Source organism: Papio anubis, chromosome 1 (genome assembly GCF_008728515.1).
Source record: "Papio anubis isolate 15944 chromosome 1, Panubis1.0, whole genome shotgun sequence".
NCBI classification, from domain to species: Eukaryota; Metazoa; Chordata; class Mammalia; order Primates; family Cercopithecidae; genus Papio; species Papio anubis.
Genome location: NC_044976.1, coordinates 72,918,968 through 72,941,207, shown reverse-complemented (window position 1 = coordinate 72,941,207; position 22,240 = coordinate 72,918,968). Strand labels below are relative to the sequence as shown.

At 36.2% G+C, this 22,240-nt stretch overlaps 1 protein-coding gene across 8 annotated transcripts in view; it reads left to right on the top strand.

Moving 5' to 3' along the window:
• ERICH3 (glutamate rich 3) overlaps window positions 1-20,519 on the top strand; it is a 117,069-nt gene extending 96,550 nt beyond the window's left edge. For 7 of the 8 annotated variants that reach the window (XM_021943046.2, XM_021943039.2, XM_021943052.2 and 4 more), the window contains 4 exons: window positions 11,101-11,226; window positions 11,655-11,696; window positions 15,113-17,481; window positions 18,194-20,519. In XM_021943046.2, coding sequence (XP_021798738.2) covers window positions 11,101-11,226; window positions 11,655-11,696; window positions 15,113-17,463 — 2,519 coding nt within the window. In that variant the 3' untranslated portion in view covers window positions 17,464-17,481; window positions 18,194-20,519. The remainder of the gene's footprint in view (window positions 1-11,100; window positions 11,227-11,654; window positions 11,697-15,112; window positions 17,482-18,193) is intronic. The other variant, XM_021943049.2, reaches the window with a different exon arrangement.
• Window positions 20,520-22,240: the final 1,721 nt, after the last annotated feature.

Here is a 22,240-nt window from a genome sequence, read left to right as displayed (position 1 = left end):
GGTCTGATGCTTTTCTCACCTTGAGGAGCAGAGTGAAAGGGCTGAGGGGTATCCTGTGGACAGCTGGATTGTACCTGCCTGACACTTGCCTCTCACATAACCTTCTGTGCCCTGGAACTGGTTCACAGTCCTTTTGTTGCTCTCTCTCATCTGTCTCCCCTGTCAATGCAGGAGCCATTCTTCTTGATTTTAAGACAAAATTTGTTTTCACATTTTAATATTACTAAAATTCAGCTGCATTTTAAAAACATATGAATATTTTTGGTGTCTATGTTACTTTTAGGCCCTTAAAAACTACTATTAAACCACTGAAGTCTCCTTCTAGGAATTGAAGATGTCGAATAGTTATCTATCACTTCAACCAATATTATTAATATTCTACTATGCACAAGGCACCATAGTCAATAAAAAATGTGTAAGAGAGGGTTTCTCCCATAACATGCTGAGTGGAAGCCTTGGCACAGCACCGGACAAAGGTTAGTAGTCCTATGTAAAATAGAGGAGTTACAAAATGCTATGTGGCTTCAAAGGAAGAGAAGTCCTGTTTTTAAAGGACACCTTGAAAGTTTTCATGAAGAACATATTTGAGAGACTGTAAAGGTTAAATACAATTTTGAAGGTGGGATACAGGAGGGTAAAGGTGTTTTAGATAGTGAAGTATAGCAATGCATATGACCTTTGAATAAGTTACCAAAAATAACTTTAGAACAGAGTTTGACAAACTTTGGCCCTGGGGCCAAATCTGAACCATTACTGTTTTGTCTTGTTTTCTAAATAACCTGAAAGCCAGGAATGATTTTTGTATTGTTAAATAACCCACAAAATCCTAAGAATTTACAAACTGGGACTTTAGAGATAAAATTCATCAACCCCTGCCCTAGAATTATAATTCAAAGACCCTGAACATCTTCAAAAGAATTTTTGTCATATATAAATCAAGATTCTAGCTCCAATATATTTGAAACTCTTTAATAAAATAATTCAGATCTTTGATCTTGAATTTCATTATGAAATTTTCATACATATAAGGTGTCATCTAGAAAATGTGTACAAGATGACAAGCTACTAATCAAAAAGATAGAGGTGTTAAAGGTCAATAGAAACACTAACATTATTTTCATTTTTTAAATTTTCACTTCAGAAAACTAGATTGTTTACCTGAATTTGTGCAAGTAGACATCTTTTTGTAAAGTAGAATATACATAATGAGGGTCATAATTAGGCTGTAGAATATCAGAAATGTGGCACTATGATCATGTCACCTGGAAAACAGTAGTTTTTGTTTTTCTCTGAGTTTGTGAAATGAAAAGTGTATTGGCTTATTACTTTTCTCAAATATATTGGGAAACCATATTCCTAACTTGATAACATCTATAATTTTAAAACATTTTGTTATCTTTTTATTAAGGTGGATTCAACACAAGATGGCAAGGTTTGGGACTGTTTATCTTTGTTAAGCTGTAATATATGTGCTATTATTAATTTTTTATTAACAATACACGTGGAATGACATTTAGACAGTAGAGAAAAGTAATTTTGAAAAATTACTCATAGGTTTATTACACACAAAAAGATCCCTTTTAACATTTGGTCAGGATTTTTATTTGTAAACTTAGGATTTACAAAGTTTTGTTTTCATATTTTGTAAAATATATCCTGCTTTATATCTTAACATTAGACCATGATCATTTTTCACATCTTTAATCTTTATGAACATATTTAACCTCTGTATGTTATGCCATTCTGTGGTTTTCTCATAATTTAGCCGTTTCCTTATAGTTGGACATTTATATTTTTTCTTACTTTCACTCTTGCTATTAGTACTTTAGTGAGTGTCTTATTGCTAAAATTATTTCAAATTTATAAACATTTTCTTAATATACGTTTCAGTAAGCCTAATTTTTGTTCAAAAGTTATAGATATTTTAAGGTTTTTAATAAACTTTTTTCTCACAAAAGTTTGGTTTAAAAGTTTAAACATTACAGAACAGACAAGAATAAAGTGAAAGTGAAAGTCTTTCTTGCCCAACTTCTACTCTTTTTCTCCAGGGATAATGGTGGATAGCAATTTTTCTGTGTGCGCATGATTACAGAAATTATAGGTAGGTAGATAGATATAGATATATTAATATGTATTGATATATTACAAAGATACATACACGTATGTTATTTTTATATAGAGATGGAAACATACTATACATTTTGTTCTGAGACTTGCTTTTTTTCACTTAACCGTATATCTTGAATGTCTTGTCACATAAGCACACTTCTCTTTTCTTCATATTCATCTAATCTGTTATTCTTATATTGCCACAGTATTGTATAACTGAACATTTTTAAAAAATAGTTCTTTAAAACCTATTTTAAAGAACTCATAGTTTTGTTCTATTGTTCATCTTCCACAAAAGAACAAAATTTGAGGGTTGTGAAAGCTAGGAAATACAGAGTCAGGGAATATAAAGCACAAGACATAAACAAGTAAAACAGAACAAAGACCATGTATAACATTCAGAATGATGTGGAAGGATTAATGCTATCAAAAATCTGAGGCTAAGTAAATTATAACAGTTGGGCGGCTAATGTTTTCTAAATACGGATACTCAGGGAAATGATTCAATAAATTTGTTAATATTTTAAATAATAGATTTAAAAGTAAAAAATATTCTTTAAATTTTTGTATGAATAACAATTTCTAAGAAAATTCCACATAAAATCACAAAATATGCACACGTATATATTTTACTTAGATCCCTGACTAGAACTGTAGGTAGAAATGAAAGAGGGCTGAGAGAATGTGTAAATAACCATGTCTCACATTTGCATGATACTTAATCTTTTTAAGTTAGGATAAAAGCTGTGATTATGTTAAAGAATAACCTATGTTATGAATAAATCTGTGGGCTAAAAATCATATACAATTAATAACGTTTTATAGACTCTAAGGTAACACAATTTAATTTGAATTGTTTTTACTTGAGATCATAGTAGCGGTGGATAAATGAGTAAAGTAAAGCCATTGCCTTCATACCTTTAAGGCTGATTGCATAAAATGATATTTTCCTTCTCACTGTTTTATAGTATGTCATATTTAATTGGACTTTGTCCAGTCCATCAACAAATCAGATGAATTGAACAAAAGATATACTGTACACAGTGAAGCAGAAAGTAAAAGATTATAATTGCTAGCTACAATGAGACAGTGTTCTTGGGTGTTAATCCAGTATTACAGGGCATGTTCTTATTTTAATATGTTTATTTTCTGTTATTTTCAGCTTAAGCTGTCATGCATTGTGACATAATCTTGGCAATATGTTCTAATAGTGGAATAACTCAAATGCATTTATTTGTAAAGTTAATTTAATTTATATATCATAAATATAAATGAAATAAAGAGTAGTATATTTAATGCAAATTATAATGTAAAATGCATATGGGAGTAAGCATTTTTTATTTTTGTATGTGAGTCAAGAAAAGTCATAATGCTTGACCAGGCAATTTGAACTTAAATAATAGTATAACTAAAATGAATTGCAATTTTGTTATCAGGCAGGCAGGATAAAACGGTCCTGATGAAAGAACAAGAAAGTCAAGTGTTATGAGTTGAGGTCTAAATACAATTTCTGAATGACCTGTGGAAGCATGTATTTGTTCTAATAGACCTCTTCAGTCAATAAATATTTGCTGAGGATCTGCTTTATGCCACACACTGTTCTCACTGTGAACACGACAGTCGCTTTCCACATGAATTTTATATTCTAGGAGGGAGGTATGCCTGCCAAGTGGAAAATAAGCATGTGAGGGGGTATCTGGGCTAAGTGATAGAAGGAAAATAAAAGCAGGGTAAGGGGATAATAGAGTGATGGTTTGAGGAAGGGGTGGTATTTTCGGGATGGCCTCTCTAATGATCAGACATCTGAACAGAGATGAATGAAGTACAGAGGGAGGCCACTCTGTCATCTACAGAAAGACCACAGGGAACAGGGAGTCCCGCAAGTGCAACAGTCCCAAGTTGGGAGCATAGTTGCTGAATGAAGGATTTGGAAAGGAGGCCAGTATGACAGAGTCTAGTAAACAAGTGAGAGAGTAGCACAAGATGAGGTCAGAGGAAGAAGCTCATAGGTCATGGGAAGGAATTTATTCTGAGTTAGGATATCTTTCCTCTAGAAAGATGTGAGCCCAAAATGGCATGATCTGAACATTTTGAAAAGATTATTCTGGCTACTATATGGAGGCTAAACTTTAGCATTCTCTGCAACTCTCTTTGAACATCTGTGGTCTTCGGTTTGTAATTAATCCTGGTATTTTGTGGGCCATGTGTCAATGTCAAAGATGACACAAGAACATCTTCACTGTGTAGGTAGATGATGTTAGTCATGAATTTTGTCATGGTGAGTTGTTGGGAAGATAATCGACTGGCTACACAAAAATGATGAAAGCACAGGGATGCTTTTCAAGGTCACCAGGTACTTGGAATAAGTTTGGTGTTTTTATGGGCTTCTTACATTCTTAAAATACAGATGAAAATTCTTGATAAAACAGTCTTCTGATATTCAGTTGCTCAGGATTCTTAACATGTTTTAAGATGGGATCAATTTGTTTTGTTTAAAACAGCATAGGAGAAAGAATGAATTAGATGTCATTGAGAATACACGATAGGGAATGTAAAAGATGTAATGTATACCAAATTAGAGCATTTATGTTTGACATTTGGGAACCTGGAAGAAAGAACCGATAATGAAGATTCAAGTAAGTATGAAATAGAATAACTAGTATTTTTGTTTCATGACTTAAGCCATTTATTAAAGTTATATGTATTAGTGGTCCTACTTCTCCTTACCTTTCTATTGCCCAAACACCTCAGACACTATTGGCTAGAAAATATGTAGCACAGTTGACCTGCTTATCTGCAGTTTCAATTACTCATGGTTTACCTCAGTCTGAAGATAGATGAGTACAGTACAATAAGACAGACAGAGAGAGAGAGGAGGAGGAGAGAGAGAGAGAGAGAAAGTGAGAAAGAGAGAGAGACCACATCAACATACCTTTTATTATAGTATATTGTTATAATTTTCTGTTTTATTATTAGTTATTGTTGTTAATCTCTTATGTGCTTAATTTATAAATTAAACTTTATTATAAGGATGTATGTATAGAAAAAAGCATAGTATATATAGAGTTTGACACTATCTACTGTTTCAAGCATCTGCTGGGGTTGTGAATTGTGTACCCTGTAGATAAGCGGACTCCTGTACTGTAAAAACAAACAAACAAAACCCCTGAAGCCCCAAGATATACAGTACATTGAAGTTCTTGTATGATTTCTTGAACTTTCCTTCTTATTCCTCTGCATATTTTTCTTTTCATCTGCTCTGGCCGACAGTGACATCTAAAGCTTTACCATGGAGAACAGGCAATTACAGGACAGAAATACTGTGGCTTTGTTCTGCCCCTTTTACATTGTTTTAAAGGAGAAAAATGGCCTAGAGGATGTGTAAAATTGTGGGAAGGTCAGGGGAGAAACGAGAAAGAAATAAACAAAATAAGCACAGAATTACCAAAAAAAAAATTAGAAAAGAGAAAATGCTAACCTGCAACTATGTTAGACCTGAAAAATTATAACCTTCATCATCATCATTCTAAATATTTTTTGTTAAATCAAAGTTTATGGTAAAGAATACCTGAAAAATTCCAAATTATTCATTTAAACTACATAAATAATGCTTCAAAGTGATCATAAGAATGTTTTTTATTTAGTAAATATTTAATAATTCAATTTGCATCTTGACTAGTAGATATTAAAGTGTCAACTTTTACATCCCACCTGTGATGGCCTGAATTTTAATATGTGATCTGATTTGTTTCCACAAAAGCAGCTGAATTATTGCAGTGAGTTTCTAAGTTTCTACATTAACATAGCAGCAAGTGATATGAAGGCTATAAATCGACTTTTAAGGAGAATGTTAATTAGAAACACTGTGAAATTTACTTCATTTGGTAATATGAATTCAAGTACCTGATTTCTTTCTCCCTGTTCTATTTTCAATGAGGAAGAAAGTATAAAAATAGCAGTTGAAATGTTTCACAAAGTTTAAAAAGTGTTTTTGTATCTGAGGAAGGTACCATCCAAATGTCACAAAATCCAAGGAATTTGCTACATGAGGGCAAATTAGAGAAAGACATCAGGAGCTATCTTGTGTTTGTTTCCCACGAGAAAGAGGAGCATCCTCATAGAAGTTTTAAAAAAAAAAAAAATCATCCTAGACTTAAAGGATTAGAAGAGGCTGGAAGCAGGGGTGAGCTGTGAGGACGCAGAAAGCTGGTATGCTGGCCTCTAACAGTTCAGTGTTCTTCACTGTTGCCACCCTCCCAGGAAAGTTTGTGAGGCAACACCAACAAAAAGTCAGCTGCACTGATGGGTAGAGGGTCTTCTCCCCTGAATTCATAGAGGCACTTCCCTAACAAAGAAGATGGCAGTGTCAAGAGTAGCTGTCTAACCAAGCCTGGAAGCTCTTGCAACCATAGAAAAGAAACGCAGTGAATTACATTTCTGCTAAGAAGGTTCAAAGCCCCACTTTCCTTTCCTTTCTCCTTTAGCTCTTGGGTCACTGAATTGGAATTGGAAACTACTTCAGCTTAACATTTGTGAGGAAGATCTGCATCCCAGTGGGATTTAAGAGCATTCAAGGAGCTAACCACTCTCTTAATGGAAAATACAAAATGAATAACTCTCATTTGTATTTAAACATAAACATCAGTCCTTTTTGTAATACATAAGGACATAGAAAAAATGATTAATGTGATTTAGAAGGTTTGTCTATCACGTAACTATTATTCTCCATGTGCCTTTTTTCATAGCAGCACAGAGCAGAATTTGTTGAATCCACATTACATGATAACAGTGCAATAAAACTATAAATTATTTACAAAATATAATTAACTCTCACCAGAAAAATTGAAAATTTAAAAGCAGTACTCTAAATAATTCTTGGATCTAAGAGAAAAAAACAATTCACTGGATAATTAATTAATTGCAATTATTAGTGCCAATAAGTGGTATTTGTAAGGTGACCAATTTCTAACTATAGCCTCAAACTACTGCCCCACTGAAACTATAACAACAACAACAAAAGTAATAAACCACAATGGAGAAGTATTCATAAACAGACTTTAAGAAACTTATAAGAAGGAAGAACTTAACATATGGACAATAAGAAAAACATGCTATTCCACACAAAGAGGATGAAAGAGAAATATGATAAATGGGAAATCACTCCCACTATTTGAATAGAAGACTAAATATAAAGATAATGATAAATTTTGCCAGATTAAATCCAAAATTTGATGTAGAATGTCTGTAAATCCTAACAATAATAGTTTGGGATTTGAAAACAATTCATTAATTTGGAAGAAATAGTACTGAGTAATGTGAGATTCTTTGCAATAGCAGCAGCAATAACAGCAATAACACACGACTATACAGGAAAACAAACTCTGGAGGAAATATTTGCAAGATGGATATGCAAAAAATTTATGTTCGTATGCACATAAAGATGACAACAATAAATATTGGGGACTACCAGGTGGGGGAAAGTGAAAGGGGACCATGGGTTGAAAAACTACTTATTGGGTATTATGTTCACTGCATGGTGATGGGATCATTTGCACACCAAATCTCAGTGACATGTAATTTACTCATGTAAGAAACCTGCATATGTACTTCCTGAATCTAAAATAAAAGCTGGAAAAAATGATTGATGTTTGTAATACATAAAGAGTTCTTACAAATCAATAAAAAGGCAAACATCATAACAGAAGAATGTACATTGTATAGCAGGAAATTCACAAAAGGAAAGTTTGCTGCTAATCTTGAAAGCTCTATCCTTGCCACTACTTTTCAATTACTAAAATATCAAATAAAGAAAGAATTGATGGAAATTGTGAAAATAGTGCAGGCACATAGGCCTTTCAGTCATTATTGATGACATTGTTCGTCCCACCTCCTTTTTAAAAGAACATTTAGAAATATGTATAAAAAGCTTCTAAAAATTCATAGCAATTCCTATTCCAGGAATGTGTCCTAAGGGAATAGTCAAAAATATGTGTAAAAATGATTATAAGTAGTGTTTAAAGTAGCTTTATAATCACAAAATAATAGAAATAGCTCAATATTTAACAATAGACGTTGATGAACTGAAATTTAGTAAGACTATTAGAATGTTTTATGTGTTACTGAAGAGTCTTTTAAATTTAATGATATGGGAAAATAGTCACAATACATTTCTAAATTAATAAAGTTGGATATTAAGTGCTACCTTTAGTAAGAATTTAGTAAAAAATACTTGGAAATCTATTAAAATGTTAACTAGTAGCCTTCTCTGAGTAGTGAAACTATGATAATTATTTTCTTCTTTGTATCCTTTAATTTTTTCAAGCTTTGGATAATCTATCTAAATACTATCTCCATATTTAGGGAAAATAAAATACATATTAAAATATATTTGTTTTTATACTAAAAAGCTGACATTGTAATATAAGAATATTTTGATATTTTAAAAAATACCTTAAAGTATCATTATATCATTTGAGTGAAAAGAAAAAGCTTATTCTCTAAGAAATTTTCTATGTGTGACAATTCCATTTTGCAACTAATGCTGTGAGAACTGACAATCACCTTTGCCTCTAGTGGTCACCTTTATCCATTGGTAAAAGACAGGAGCCTTAGGGGATGAAGGGCTAAATAGAGAGAGGCAACAAAGTGATGTGTCACATTGCTGAAATGGGAGTCTCAGCATGCACAGTCCTCTTTTACTATGGGTGGAAAACAGTTGGGGTTAGACACCAGCCAAGTTCTTGCTTTTAAGTTTCAGTTTCAGAAGAACATCTGAGAAAAAATGACCAAGTGAAGCCTTTTCTGGTTTCACATGTAGTAAGTCCTTGATACTTAGGCTAGCATTCCACTCATGCTGAACCCGAAATAGGCAACACCTAACTATACAGGCTCTCATCTACTTCCAAAGGCTAATCCTCCAGGGGCAAGCCAGCAGACATGGGAAAATGGTGATAACATCCCTGAGACAGAGGGACTACAAGCTTCACTATCATTTCTGAGTGAGTTTTAATTTTCAGAAGATGTTAGTGTCGTTTGGCTTCTTATAGTAGTCTTTTGGTTCAGTAGCTGCTAATTGCGTAATTATTGTTTATTATTAATATTGTAGACTATATTTTTATACCCTGTGGACTACTTGGACACAATTTTGATGTCTTAGCACTGATGGAATAAAGCTTCATGTAATTGCCAAATAAATTCATATGCAAAACCTAAAACATTGCTTATTTGAACTCTCTAGATATACAGTATTCACATTATACTGGAAGGAAGAAAAGGAAGGAAGGAAGGAAGGAAAGAAGGAAGGAAAAAGGGAGAAAAGGAAAGAAAGGAAGAAAGGAAAGGATGATATTTGACTCATATGTATTATGTTTATCAAGTTTCTAAAATGAAAACTTGATAGCAAATCCAACTATTACATCATTGTCATGAGTCAATATCATCTCTAAACTCTTATTGTAAAAACCTTTTGTTGTATTGGATAAATGAGGAAAACTGACGTTCAAATATTTTTAAAAGAGAATATATTTGAACTATATTATTCCCCTTTTTTCATTTCTGTTTGTCCTCTTAATATTGTTAAGTCAAAATTTTCCCTCCAAAACCGATTTGAGGCAGGTATTCCACTATTTGTTTCCAAATACAGAGGAGTCAGTAAGTAATTACCCCTTAGTAGTTCACCTTAAAAGAAGCAAGAAACTGCATTCTAGTTCTGTTTTCTCAAAGTAAAGTCGTTTTATCTGCTGTAACAGAATATCGGGGGAGGATGAAGGAAGGAAGGAAAGGAAAGAAGGAAGGAAGGAAGGAAAGGAAGGATGGAAGGAAGGAAGGAAGGAAGGAAGGAAGGAAGGAAGGAAGGAAGGATAAAAGGGAGGGAAAAGGGAGAAAAGGAAAGAAAGGAAGAAAGGAAAGGAAAGAAAAGAAATTAGTTAGTTTCAGAAATACCATGTTCTTATCCCAGAAGACAGATCGAAGTCTAGTGTTATTTGAAATAACTTGTTAACAAGGAGGTGATATAATGGTAATGTCAGGGATTTATGGGATTTATGATATGGGTCATCAGACGATAAGCAAGGGTTGTAGAAAAGGAATTGTCAGAAACTAAAGACAAACTTAATTGACTTTACACTTTGGCCTAGAATCATACCACATTGGGTGATGACACTTAGAAATGCCCATTATCATCATCATCATCATCATCGCTGGTATTTATTAAGTGCCTAGACACTTGCTAGTAAGTGGAAGATGAAGATGCTCTCTCTCCATATTATTTCATTTAATCATCTCATGAACTATTGAGTAGATAACTCTTTTTGACAGATGGGTAAACCAAGGCATTGGCTTAGGCCAAAGCAATTGCTCTATGTGATATGGTTAGTATGTAATATGAGAATTGAATTTAGGTCTCTGTGATCCTGAAGTCTATGCTAATAACCAACTACAGATAACAGAAATTTCTACAATAGCTTTTACTGTCAAATTTATAGGGATTGTGTAATAGCTTTTTTGCTTCTGTCCACATGGAGTGAATATTGGGGTCAAATCACTAAAATCTACTAATGGATGAAATGCTCATAGTGTAGTCAGCTCTAGTAGTTTTAGTAATTTAAAAAAGCAGTGATGATTGGTGTCATAAAAGCCATAGCACACATTCCTAGAAGGGAAAATGCAACTAAACTGCTTTTTTCAATCATTTCATTGCATGTTCATTTGGCAAATCTGTCACTGCTCCTGGCTACTCGCTCTCTCCTTTTTTAATGCAAGTATTTCTCTGCATGGATTTCTTTACTTCATGATCTTCTCTTGTGTATTGTGTTTTCTCTTTGAAATCATAGCTCGGGAGTTGTTTATGCTTCAGAGATTTTTAAAACAAGGTTACATTTTAATGTAAATGCATTTAAATTGAACCACTTGTTTAAATGATGTGAAATGGCTCAACAATGTTCCCATGACCTGTTTTTATACCTTTTGATATTCTATGTGACATCCAATAAGCTGGACAGATAATAGCAGAAGTCTTGGCATCAGACTACCACTGCCACTATGATGCTGAGTCTGGTGTCAGCAGTGAAGATGAGGGTGGGAAGTCACCGAGGAAGCTGGAGGTTGACACAAGTGGTGGTAAGGGCACATCATTACCTAGGAACGACCTTCAGAAATCATCTGCAAAAAATGGCCTGTTTCTACCCTTCTTATTCTTGTTTCTTCCTTCTGCCACCTTTTTTTTTTTTCTTTTCAACTAATGAATAGCATGGCCAGAAGTAGTTGAAAGGCCCTAAGGGGAGCTTTACAACTAACATCAGGTAAAAATTTATTGTTCTTTTTTGAATATATTGATGTCTAGGATTAAATAAAAGAATGTTAGATTATACAATACCGGTAGGAATTTTCACATCATTCTTATTTCAATAGCCTGCCTCCCAGACAGTTGAACAGCTAGGTGAATTTGCCTTAACTGATCCAACTGGAGAGATGGAGAACGATGGTACATTTCACAGTGATTCATTTGAACTTTTCTTTCCTTTTTTTTTTTTTTTTTTTTTAACTAGGAAAGGATTCATTTCCATTAGCCTATGACCTGGCTCTTGGTGGTAAGTATTCCGTCTGCAAGAGTTCCAATTAGAGTGATTCAACAGACCATGACTCACATAAATCTGGTCAAACTTCCCATGTTCTTGAAATCACTAGGCTTTCTGGTATTTATTGAATGACTTTTTAAAAATGCCCTGATTTGAATATATTTATGTGTATGGGGGCAGAGAAATATATTCATTTATTCATCATATGGTCACTTTATCCCACCTTCAATTTTAGTAATTGTCATCAAGCATTGTGAGGCATTTGAGATTTTACCCTTCTTTCAAGCAATAACTTAGCCAGCCACAGTTTTATGGATCATGGCAGAAGACATAAGACACCTGGGTCAGAGAAAAAGGACTTTATTGCTCATAGCAAATAGCAGTAGCCAGAGTACCTGTATTTATGCTGGTTCCCTGAGCTCCAATTCTCCCTTGGCAACATGAAGAGGAGCAGGTAACACTTGATTGTGCAGTGGGCTGAGTTACAGCAGAGGGACCCTGAGCTTAGAGAACCCACATCTTTTATAGTGGGCATTCAACTAGAAGAATTCAGGTGCACCTTCCCAAATATTTATTCTTCAATGCAGAGATACTGGTTATTATTGGTCAAATGGAATTCAAGCAAGAAAATCTAATTATTTGTAAGCAATGAAAGGTGTGCACAAGGAAGATTATTAGGGCTTTCTTTATGCCAGGAACTGTGCTAAGCATAAATTATCTCAGTTACTGTCAAAGGATTCTGTGAGCACAGCATTGCTATTCCCATTTCATGGATAAGAAAATGAAAGATTAGAGAGGTGTTATTTCCCAAGTTTGTATAATTAGTAAATGGCAGAGCTGGCGTTTTTTACCCACGTTAGTCTGACTTCCAAGTACACACTCATTCCACTAAATCAAATTGCCACTGTTTGTGAATATTACTTGTTCTCTCATATTAAATATTTTTTCAAAAGCCCATGGGGTTACCATCAAAAAACATGTAATGTTTTTATACTAATATTTCTTAGAAAAGCTTCAGTTACTCTTTCTCCCTTGCTTGAGGAACGTCATATCTGGCTCCTTTATTTTGTGTGTGTGTGTGTGTGTGTGTGTGTGTGTGTGTGTGTGTGTGTGTTCATATAATATCTCAGCTGGATGCCATTAGCACTTTTTCTCCTAGAATTTAGACATAGTATATTACTACATGGTGGCTAGGCAATTTTATTTCCCTGTTTCCCTGAATGTTCCTTAATTAATCCATAAATTTAGAAACCAGATTAGAAAGACAGAGGACTTTTTTTTATATACTTTCATGCAGGAATTTGAATAGCAGCAGATACACTATTAAAGAAACTTGACACACATTATTGTTTCCTATTGTTTCAATTTAATTTTGTTTCAAATCTGGTAATAATCTGTAATGAAATAAAATGGACCATATTCTCTCAGGTGAATTGGCTACATGTTCTGTGAACCAATATTTGATTCTATATTTCACTTTGGAAGCTTTTAGGTAAAAGTTAGGAAATAACTGCTGTGATAAGCAGAGGATGACCTGTAAAGTCAACCTCAGCCCTATTGATAGACCTGAAAATTTTATTTTACCCCTTTGAAAGGAGACATCACAAATTACCTTCCAAACACATTTTAAGGGAAATGTAATATCAGCTATTATTGCTTTACCTCAAAATGGTTTATCATAATAGCTGGCAAGAGACCGAGGAAACGCAACAAACGATAAGCATCTTTTGTGTTAGAAGAGGTAATGAAATGGTAAGACAGTCTTGGACGGGGTATAAAGTAGAGAAGTGAGTAAGATAAGGACTTCAGGCTTCTGGTAGATTGTTGGTGATGATGTTGGGGGTAAGATGGCTAGCCAAGAAGGCAAGCAAGTGAAAAACAAATGAGGAACATCATACTTGCCTACTTTACAAGTTTTTTTTTTTTAAGTTGGAGTTTGACATCTTGGTATGTTAACTAATTTTATAAAATCTAGTCTAGTGTTTTTTTTTTTAATAAATGAAAAAGAAGATTAAATTGATATAAATTATTAAGATGACCCTTTTCAAAGCTTCCAGCTCCCTAAGTCCTATTCTGCAGTTGGGAAATCGAAATGCTTTAGGTGTTTGGCATAACATGCCTTTTTTTACTTATTTTGCTTGCAACATATATATAACTTTATTTAATAATAAAAAAATCCACTTGTTGCTATTAAAAAATATCAAACCTATATTTATTGAACTATGAACTATGATAGCTTGTGCACCCAGGTTTGCCAGGAAATTATGGGTGAAAACTTGTACTTCAAGAAGAGTATTTAGGCTGAAAAGTGTCCCAGTCTACAAAGTCCTGTCTTGCTTTGTGATACTGTTTTGCCAAAGGCAAATTAGCTTCTGAACACAGGTGAGAGGTAATGCAAATTGGTGTCTTTAGTAAAAAGTCTTACCTTGAGCTACAAAGGTAAGACTTTTTACTAAAGACACCAATTTGTGATGACTAAATCTAGATATAGTAGCTTATCATGTGGGAGTGAGAATCATCAGTTCACACTGTATAATGATTGTGTTGCTAAAGGCCCATGTGAGTTCCAGAAAACATAGGCAGAAGAGAGACATATTATGCTGCTGCAGAAAATAAGGATTTCAGGGCCAGGTGCAGTGGCTCACACCTGTAATCCCAACACTTTGGGAGTTTGAGACCCAAGAGTTGAAACCAGCCAGGGCAACATAGACAGACCCTATCTCTACTAACAAAACAAAACAAATCAAAACAAAAAAATTAGTCTGGCCTAGTGGCATGCACCCATGGTCCCAGCTACTCAAGGGGCTGAGGCAGGAGGATTTTTGAGACCAGGAAATCGAGACTGAAGTGGGTCATGTTCACACCGCTGCCCTCCAGCCTGGGTGACACAGAGAGACCCTGCCTGAAAAAAAAAAAAAAAAAAGAAAAAGAAAAAGAGACAAATAAAATAATAATTTATTTGAAGATTAAATACTCACTATTTTTCTTATTGCATAATTTTTTCCATTCCACTTATTATTATTTCTAAGAAAGGAATCGTGTATGTATGTGAGAGAGAGAAAGAGGAAGCCAAGAGAAAGAGTGAGTTGGAGATTTTATTGATTCCAAGACATGGGGACATGATAACTTTTTTGCTTATTGCTGCTTATGTTAAACATCTCTGATGTTCAGCTTTTCTTTAATATCAATGTGTTCCTTAAATTGGAAGACATTTCTTTTCATAGTGAAAAACCATTATTAAGTCACGGTGCATGTTACAGTCAGCATCCTAGAATCAATGGAAAAAGTGTTTTATATATAATTCAATGGCCTTGTGATATCACATATAAATATCTCACACTGTAAATAAGTGTTATATAAGATTATAGTGTCTCCTCCCTTGTTCACTTGGATTAAAGTAACCTTGGTTTCTAACCTCATTTTTATAGCGCCAAGAATGAATTTAGTGGTGGATGAAACAGCAGCAATTAACTCAAACAAGGAATCCCAGCAATTGGCCCAAGAAACATATACACTGGAGAAGAAAGCAGCAAAGGAGGAAGATGAAGGGCCCCAGCACAGAGATGCTGACATAGTACAGGGAAAAGGGGAGGCAGCCCTGTGGGGAGAAGCAGGAGTTGTTCACAAGGCTCCCTTGAGGGCATGGAAGCCAACAGCAGAGCAGTCAGAGTTGGCAGAAGAGTTTACAGAAAAAGGGGAGATCCCTTCAGGCATAGAAAGGAGGGCAGAGGCAGCAGCAGAAGCGGAAGGGGCCAGAAGGCTGGGTGAAGCATGCTCAGATCCCGTAGGACAAGCAGCAGCAAAAGATGCTATGGGTCTGAGTAAAGATAAGGCTCCCGAAAAGCAGGCTTTGATGCTCACAGTGCTTGAGACAGACAAGGCAGCTTTTGAAGGGGAACAGGGTTTGAAGGAGGCAGTGCTTGCAAATAAAGCAGCAACTCTGAACTCGGAGGATCTTCAGGAGGCAGCAGCCCTAAGAGAGGCAGCGAAATCGGAGGAGGGAGAGGCTGAGGGTGGGGTGGCTGTGAATGATGTCGGGGAAAGTGAAGAGGAAGCATCCATAGACCTAGAGGACACGGGACCCATGGAGGACACAGCACCAAAGAGAGAGGATGGTTCTGAAGAGGCAATTCTTGGGAGAGAGGAACCAGCCAAAGAGAGAAAGGAGGTTATGAGAACAGAAACAGCCTTGAGCCCCTTCACAGGAGAGGCAGAGGCAAGCCAGATGCGGGTTTCAGAGGGCAGTCCTGAAGACCTTTGCCAGGAAGATGTGGAAGGGGAACAGATGGTGACTGAGGCAGAAGCTAATAGGGAAGATGATAGGAAAGAAATTTTACCCAAGGAATTAGATGTAGCAGGAGAGCGAAAGAAAGCTGAGAGGCCAAAAACAGCTCTGAGGAAAACTGACTCTGAGAGAGAAGAGGTGACAAGGGTAAATGCACTCAAGGATGAAGACGTTTTTAAAGAAGAGCAAAAACTTAAAGCAGAAGAGGGGAAAACAGAGACGGAAGTAAGATCTGAGGAAGAGACAAAAGCCCCCCCAAACGAAATGGGATCTGATGCTGAGAACGAAGCACCTGTGGAGGCATCTGAGTTGTCTGACAATCCAGGGATTCTAGGAGAAGATTCACTAAAAGACACAGTGGTTCCCATATTTGAAGCAACGCCTGGATTTGAAAAGTCGCTGGAAAACATAACAGCTTTGAGGAAAGAAGGAGGAGGAGAAAGACTGAGCGAAGCCAGAGACACAGAGCACAAAGACAGAGAAGAGCTGTCGAGCAGGGAGAATAGGGCTCTGGAAGAGAGGCCCCGCCAGGGTGCAGAGGGGCCCTTGGCAGCTCCTGAAGGTGAGCCAGCAGGAAAGGTGCAGGCCCCTGAGGGGTTGATCCCAGCCACAGGCCAGGCAGAGGAGCTGGCCGCCAAAGATCACGACTCCTGCGCAGGACTGGAGGGCAGGGCTGAAGGACAAGGAGGAGCAGATGTCATGCTAAGGACCCAGGAAGCTGTTCCTGAGGAAGATCCCATGACGGCAGAAAAGTTCAGGCAGGAAGCGATGGGTGAGGACCCAGAGAAGGAAGAGGACAAAGAGTGTACTCTGGGGACAGAAGCGATGCGGGACAGGAACTCGGAAGGGGACGGGGCCATGGAAGGCGGAGGAAACACAGAAAAGAATGAGGGCATGAGAGGAGGAAGAGTTGTGGCTGAGGAAGATCTACATGGAGGTAGGGAAACGGCAGAAACAGCTGCAGAGGAGAGGGAGCTGTTGGCAGGTTCGGAGACAGCTGAGGAGAAAACAATAACAAATAAAGCCTCCTCCTTTTCAGATGTTGCTGAGGAAGAAACCTGGCACCAAAAGGATGAGTTAGTAGGAAAAACAGCAGCTGCAGGGAGGGTGGTGGTAGAGGAATTAGCACGGAATGGGGAAGAAGTGCCTGCAGTAGAGGAGATGACAGTGACATGTACAACAGAGACTGGGGTGGGCACTCCACGAGTCCTGGAAGGGAAGACCTCAGGGCTAGGACAGGAGCGAGAAGGAGGGTCAGAGGGCCAGGAGGCAGCCACTGGGAGTGGCGATGGGAGGCAGGAGTCGGGAGCAGCTGAAAAATTCCGATTAGGATTATCACGGGAGGGAGAGAGGGAAGTGAGTCCAGAGAGTCTACAGACGATGGCAGCACTTCCTGTGAAGCCTGATTTCACTGCAACCCAAGAGAAGCAACAGCATATGGTGCAAGGAGAAAGCGAGACTGCAGATGTTTCTCCCCAAAACATGCAGGCCTAAGAGACTTGCTGGCAGACGGTGAGTTTAAGCCTGATGTGTTTGTAGAATTAAATAGCAGCCCTGCGGTGGGTCTCCTCCCCTTGGGGCTGGCTTGTCCCTTTATTGGTGTTTGTGCACATATAAACACACAGGCTTCAATTCTGTGTCACTTAGCCCTGAGCCTGTCAGGAAAGGGGCTGGAAAAGATGAAGGAGGGGCCAAAGCACACACAGGAGCCACTGCTCTTCCCGGTGTGACAAGTCATACTCAGTCTTTGCAAGGCAGGTCCCTCGAGTAGTGAGATCTGTGTCTCCCGGATAGGACCCCAAAGACAAAATGCGGAGGACAATGTGCCACAAAAGACAGACCATAAAAGTAAAGAATCAAACTCTATCTCACAATTCATTTCCACCTTAGTGTTTTAAAGGATGAGATGAAGGTTGTTTGTAATCATTGGCCTTTAAGTGGGCCCTATGCTTTCATTACTGCAGTTTTGCAAAGTTTAATACATTTCATTTTTACATATATAAAATATAAGCATTCTATAGTTAATATTTTAAGTATATAAAATATTTTACATTCTATATGTAAAATATTTAAATATATCAATCTTGAAGAGTGGAACTAAAGACTAAAATTATTTTTTTGCATATTCTGCTATTTCCTTAATGCCCTCACATTCTTAGTGTCCAGTTTCTATTATTGTGAGTGATTTTATCCTGTTACTACTATCCTTTTTATTGTTTTTCAGAATAATTTAAAGATGTCTTCTGGAAGATGTAAAGAGTGGAGAAAGATTCACCCAAGCATCTCACCAGGATTCTTGATTTTTTCTCTCTCTTCTTTTTAGTTGCTGGTTGCACTTGTCTGAGATGATTCCCAGTCTGTCAGCCCTGGTCAGTAGCTCAGTAAGCACCTTGAGAATAGCTCAAGTAGATCTGTAGGACCCTTATTAGGAGCAGTGGTTCCTCAGAGAGAAACTTGTGAGGCTGTTACACATTCTACACACCTAACATTTTCAAATGAAAATGATAATTTTCAAATGTTTGACTTTTACCAAAGATCACTGGAAGGCCCAGTTTGTAATGTTAGGGGTTTGTTTAAAGTCGTTTTTATTTTACAATACAGAGCCCCAATCAATTCCACAATCTCAATTTCATACATGGGACTTTTACTTAAAATCTGTGGTTTGGGGCTTTAATGAATTGGCCTGTGAAAATGAGCTCTAAAGGTCCTCCCACGCACACTCAAAACTAAAATTGCTCCAAATCTCTAAGTTCTTCCAGCAAAAGATTTCTTGGCATGTATATTCACTTATACTTAGAAATAGTCGTTCTTTTAATTTATGCCAGAATAACAAAGTGAAAATCTTATTTCAAAATGTTCTTTGTTTTTGTGTGTGTGTGTGTTTCTGTAGTTCTGCTTTCTGGGGTAGACTAGTAAAGGGGTAGCTTCCAGCATTTTGTCCCTGGGGCCTTATTTATAGGGCCACTCAGATTTAAATAAAAGTAGTAAATAATTTAGCTAAGTGGAATAAGTATAATAATTATAGCGGTAGGCATAGCATATCAGCATTATGCCAACATTCTAGACTCTTTAGTTGATGTTATTAAATGGAAAAGAAACTTGGATTAAATGGGTGTACTGTTCACCTTCCCAAGTTCTGTTATTTCAAACCTGTGAACTAACCTTGCAGTTCATTATAAATCAACAGTCGCAATTGCATTCTGAATTACTCCCTGATATTATTTTCTAGTTGTGTATCAGCCTGCCTCCTAGGGGTTTTCAGTTCCTTGAAGACATAACCAGTGCCCCAGAGGGCATGTATTTATCTACCATTTCTCTATGTAAGAAGGTAAAAAAAATTTCCTTAAGCAGTGATTTTCCAGCCAGAATATACATTAGATTTTCATAGGACACTTTTATAAATGACTCAACCCTTTTCCCCACCCCAGAGATTCAGATTTAATTCATTTTAGATGGATCTATGCATCAGTATATCTATTTTTAACTTTTCACTTGATTCTTCTATGTAGCCAAGGTTGAGAACCACTGCTCTAAATCATCATATAATCCATGCTGGCCACACTACACTCAAGGTCCCTAGGGACCAGTCATATTATCATAATAAGTATTTTCCATTTTAATGTGTAATGGAGTCATTCAATGATCAAAAATACACTGGGCCAGATAGTAGACTGGTCCCTTGATCAGAAGGATCAGCACACCAGCATTACCTGGAAATTGTTCCCAGCCTCTGTCTCCTACCTACTAAATTAGAAACTCTTGGTTGGGTCCAGTAACCCATAGGTTAACAAGTCCTCCAGGTAATACTGATGTACACTGATGTCTGAAAACTGCTGTCATGGACTATTGATTGTATTGAGGATTAGTCTCAGTTGGAAAGCCAGCTACAGAGGCATTTTGAACTTTCTTTCTTGGCCTCTCTATGTCTATCTTTTCCTGTCTTTTCATTTATCTGTCTCTTTCTCTAGTAAATGGCACTCAATATAAAAGTGGTGAAGTCAATCTTAAACTTATTTTTATTATGATTTTATGGATACATGCACGAAGTCCCTCTGCCCTACTCCCTATTAAAGGATATTACTCACTGCACATCATAAATCTCCATCATCTGTCTTAAAGTTTTATGAGTAGATTTCAACTACATTATATTCAAGTTCATTTATTACTGAGCTGTATTACTGTGGAGCTCTAACAGTATTTGTTTCCTGATTTCAACCTCAATGCTACAGAGCACTTTGAATACATCGCACCTTATGGGAAAGATAGTAAACTTATTAATCCCTTTGAAAAATTAGTTTTGTACAATGTGCTAAGTGGTAATTGCTTTGGATTACTTTTATATTTAACATACTCCATCAAGACATCCCATAACATAATTCTACTATCTGCATGTGAATTTGACTGTGAAATTCAGTATTGTGATATTTTGAATAAGTTAATTCTTTCTCTGCAAACGCTATGTTGATAAAATTACTGGTATGTTCACCTGAAATGATTTGTTTCCTGTTTCTTCATTATTAAAACATAAATCAATCATACGTTTACAGATACATGTGAATGGTTCTTTGTAAATAAGACTCAACTTTTAAAATCTCTGTGTTCTTGCCTTACAATATTTGAACTCCACAGAGCAGAGAAGAAAGAATTAGTTTCACTGGGCTATATTTTTGCATACAGTATATGATGTATTTATACTGACTGTCTACACTCACATGAGATAATGTCAGGGAGAAAAATTATTATCACCTATCACCATTTTATAGGTAACTGAACAAAAGCTCAATAAAGTTAAATGGCTTGTCTAAAAATCAGTCAATCTCAGGTCATCTGACAGAAAATTTGGACTTTTTCTTATCATATGCACGACTTCTAAGAAGAGGTATCTTAAATAGATACTAAGATACTATATGTGAACATCTACATGTTTTTGTTTACCTGTAGAAGGGAAAAATTTAAACTTCCTCAATATATCCTCTATCAGTGAGAAGGCAGTTATATTTCCAGCTAACATCAATCAAAGAACAAAGGAGATTATTAAAATAGTTCAAAAGAAGAATAGACAATCAAAGGAAATGTAGGTAGAATTAGGTTTTCTGCTTGAACTTCTTGAGTTAAGCCTTTTCTAAGAGTGTTGTAAATTTAAAGTACAGTTGAGTTCCTTAATCCTTCTAAGATCAGTAATTTTGCCAGAATTATTGCCTTTGGAAAAATGATTGTTTGAGAAAAGAAAAGAAAGCCTTAAGGAAGATTCATCTAGTAAGTGAAATATTCCAACAGACTCAAGGACAGCCCAGAAGAGGCCGCTTCTGACCTTGGGTAATATTTCCTCTCTGTTTTCTGTACCATTTGATTATGTCATTTAAAAAATAAGTTCCTGACACCATGGCCAGCAGCAAGAGGTACAAAAGAACAAGGAATAAATACAGCTGGAATTCTTTAAAAGTTGCTCTCAAATTCACCCCTCTTTTTTTTCCTTTGCTTTTTTGTTCTTTATGCTAATAGCATACCCTGTGACAGGGAAACTAAGCTCTTCAAAATAACTGGAAACTAAATCTGTAAGATAAAATGCTGAAATTTGAGAATGCACATGCCTGTTGTAATTTTTTCCAGAAGGCTCAAGCTATTTAATAATCTGTGGGACTCAACAGTATTTTGGAAAGTTGAAATACCCTCATTTTTAATTAGGGAAAATGCAGTACACAGAAGATTCTTGGGACAGAGAAGCTGGTGTCTAAGTCTTGCTGCTTTGTCATATGTTTCCTGGTCTTTATTAAATATCTATTTATAATTAAATATTATATTAGGGAACCAAAAATTACGCGAGAAATCTCACAGTTGTTCAGGAGATTGGTGCTAATGAGACACAGAGACTTTCAAACTGGTGTAAATGTACCTCCCAGGGAAGATGAAACTTTTCATGGGATTCACTGGCAAGGCTAGTTTGCAGATGCTTAACCTCCATATGCACTTTATCTTAAAATGGACTTGAGAACTAGCCTGCAGTCAAAGTTTTTGTCAGACCCCCACGTCTTTTCACAATAGAGACCAACTCTTCATTCACTTACCAAGTTTACTGTGATGCAATGACTCCTAGAAAGACACAAATCAGACAAAGGAACAATGTGAAATATGGCATAGGGGAAGGACTTCCCTTCCTGGAAATGACTGGGTAACCAATCTTTCTGCAAATCGGGTGGTTTTCAACTCTTTGTTTACAACAAAATTAAATGAGGATGTGATTGAATTGCCAACTGATAAATCATTGAAATAT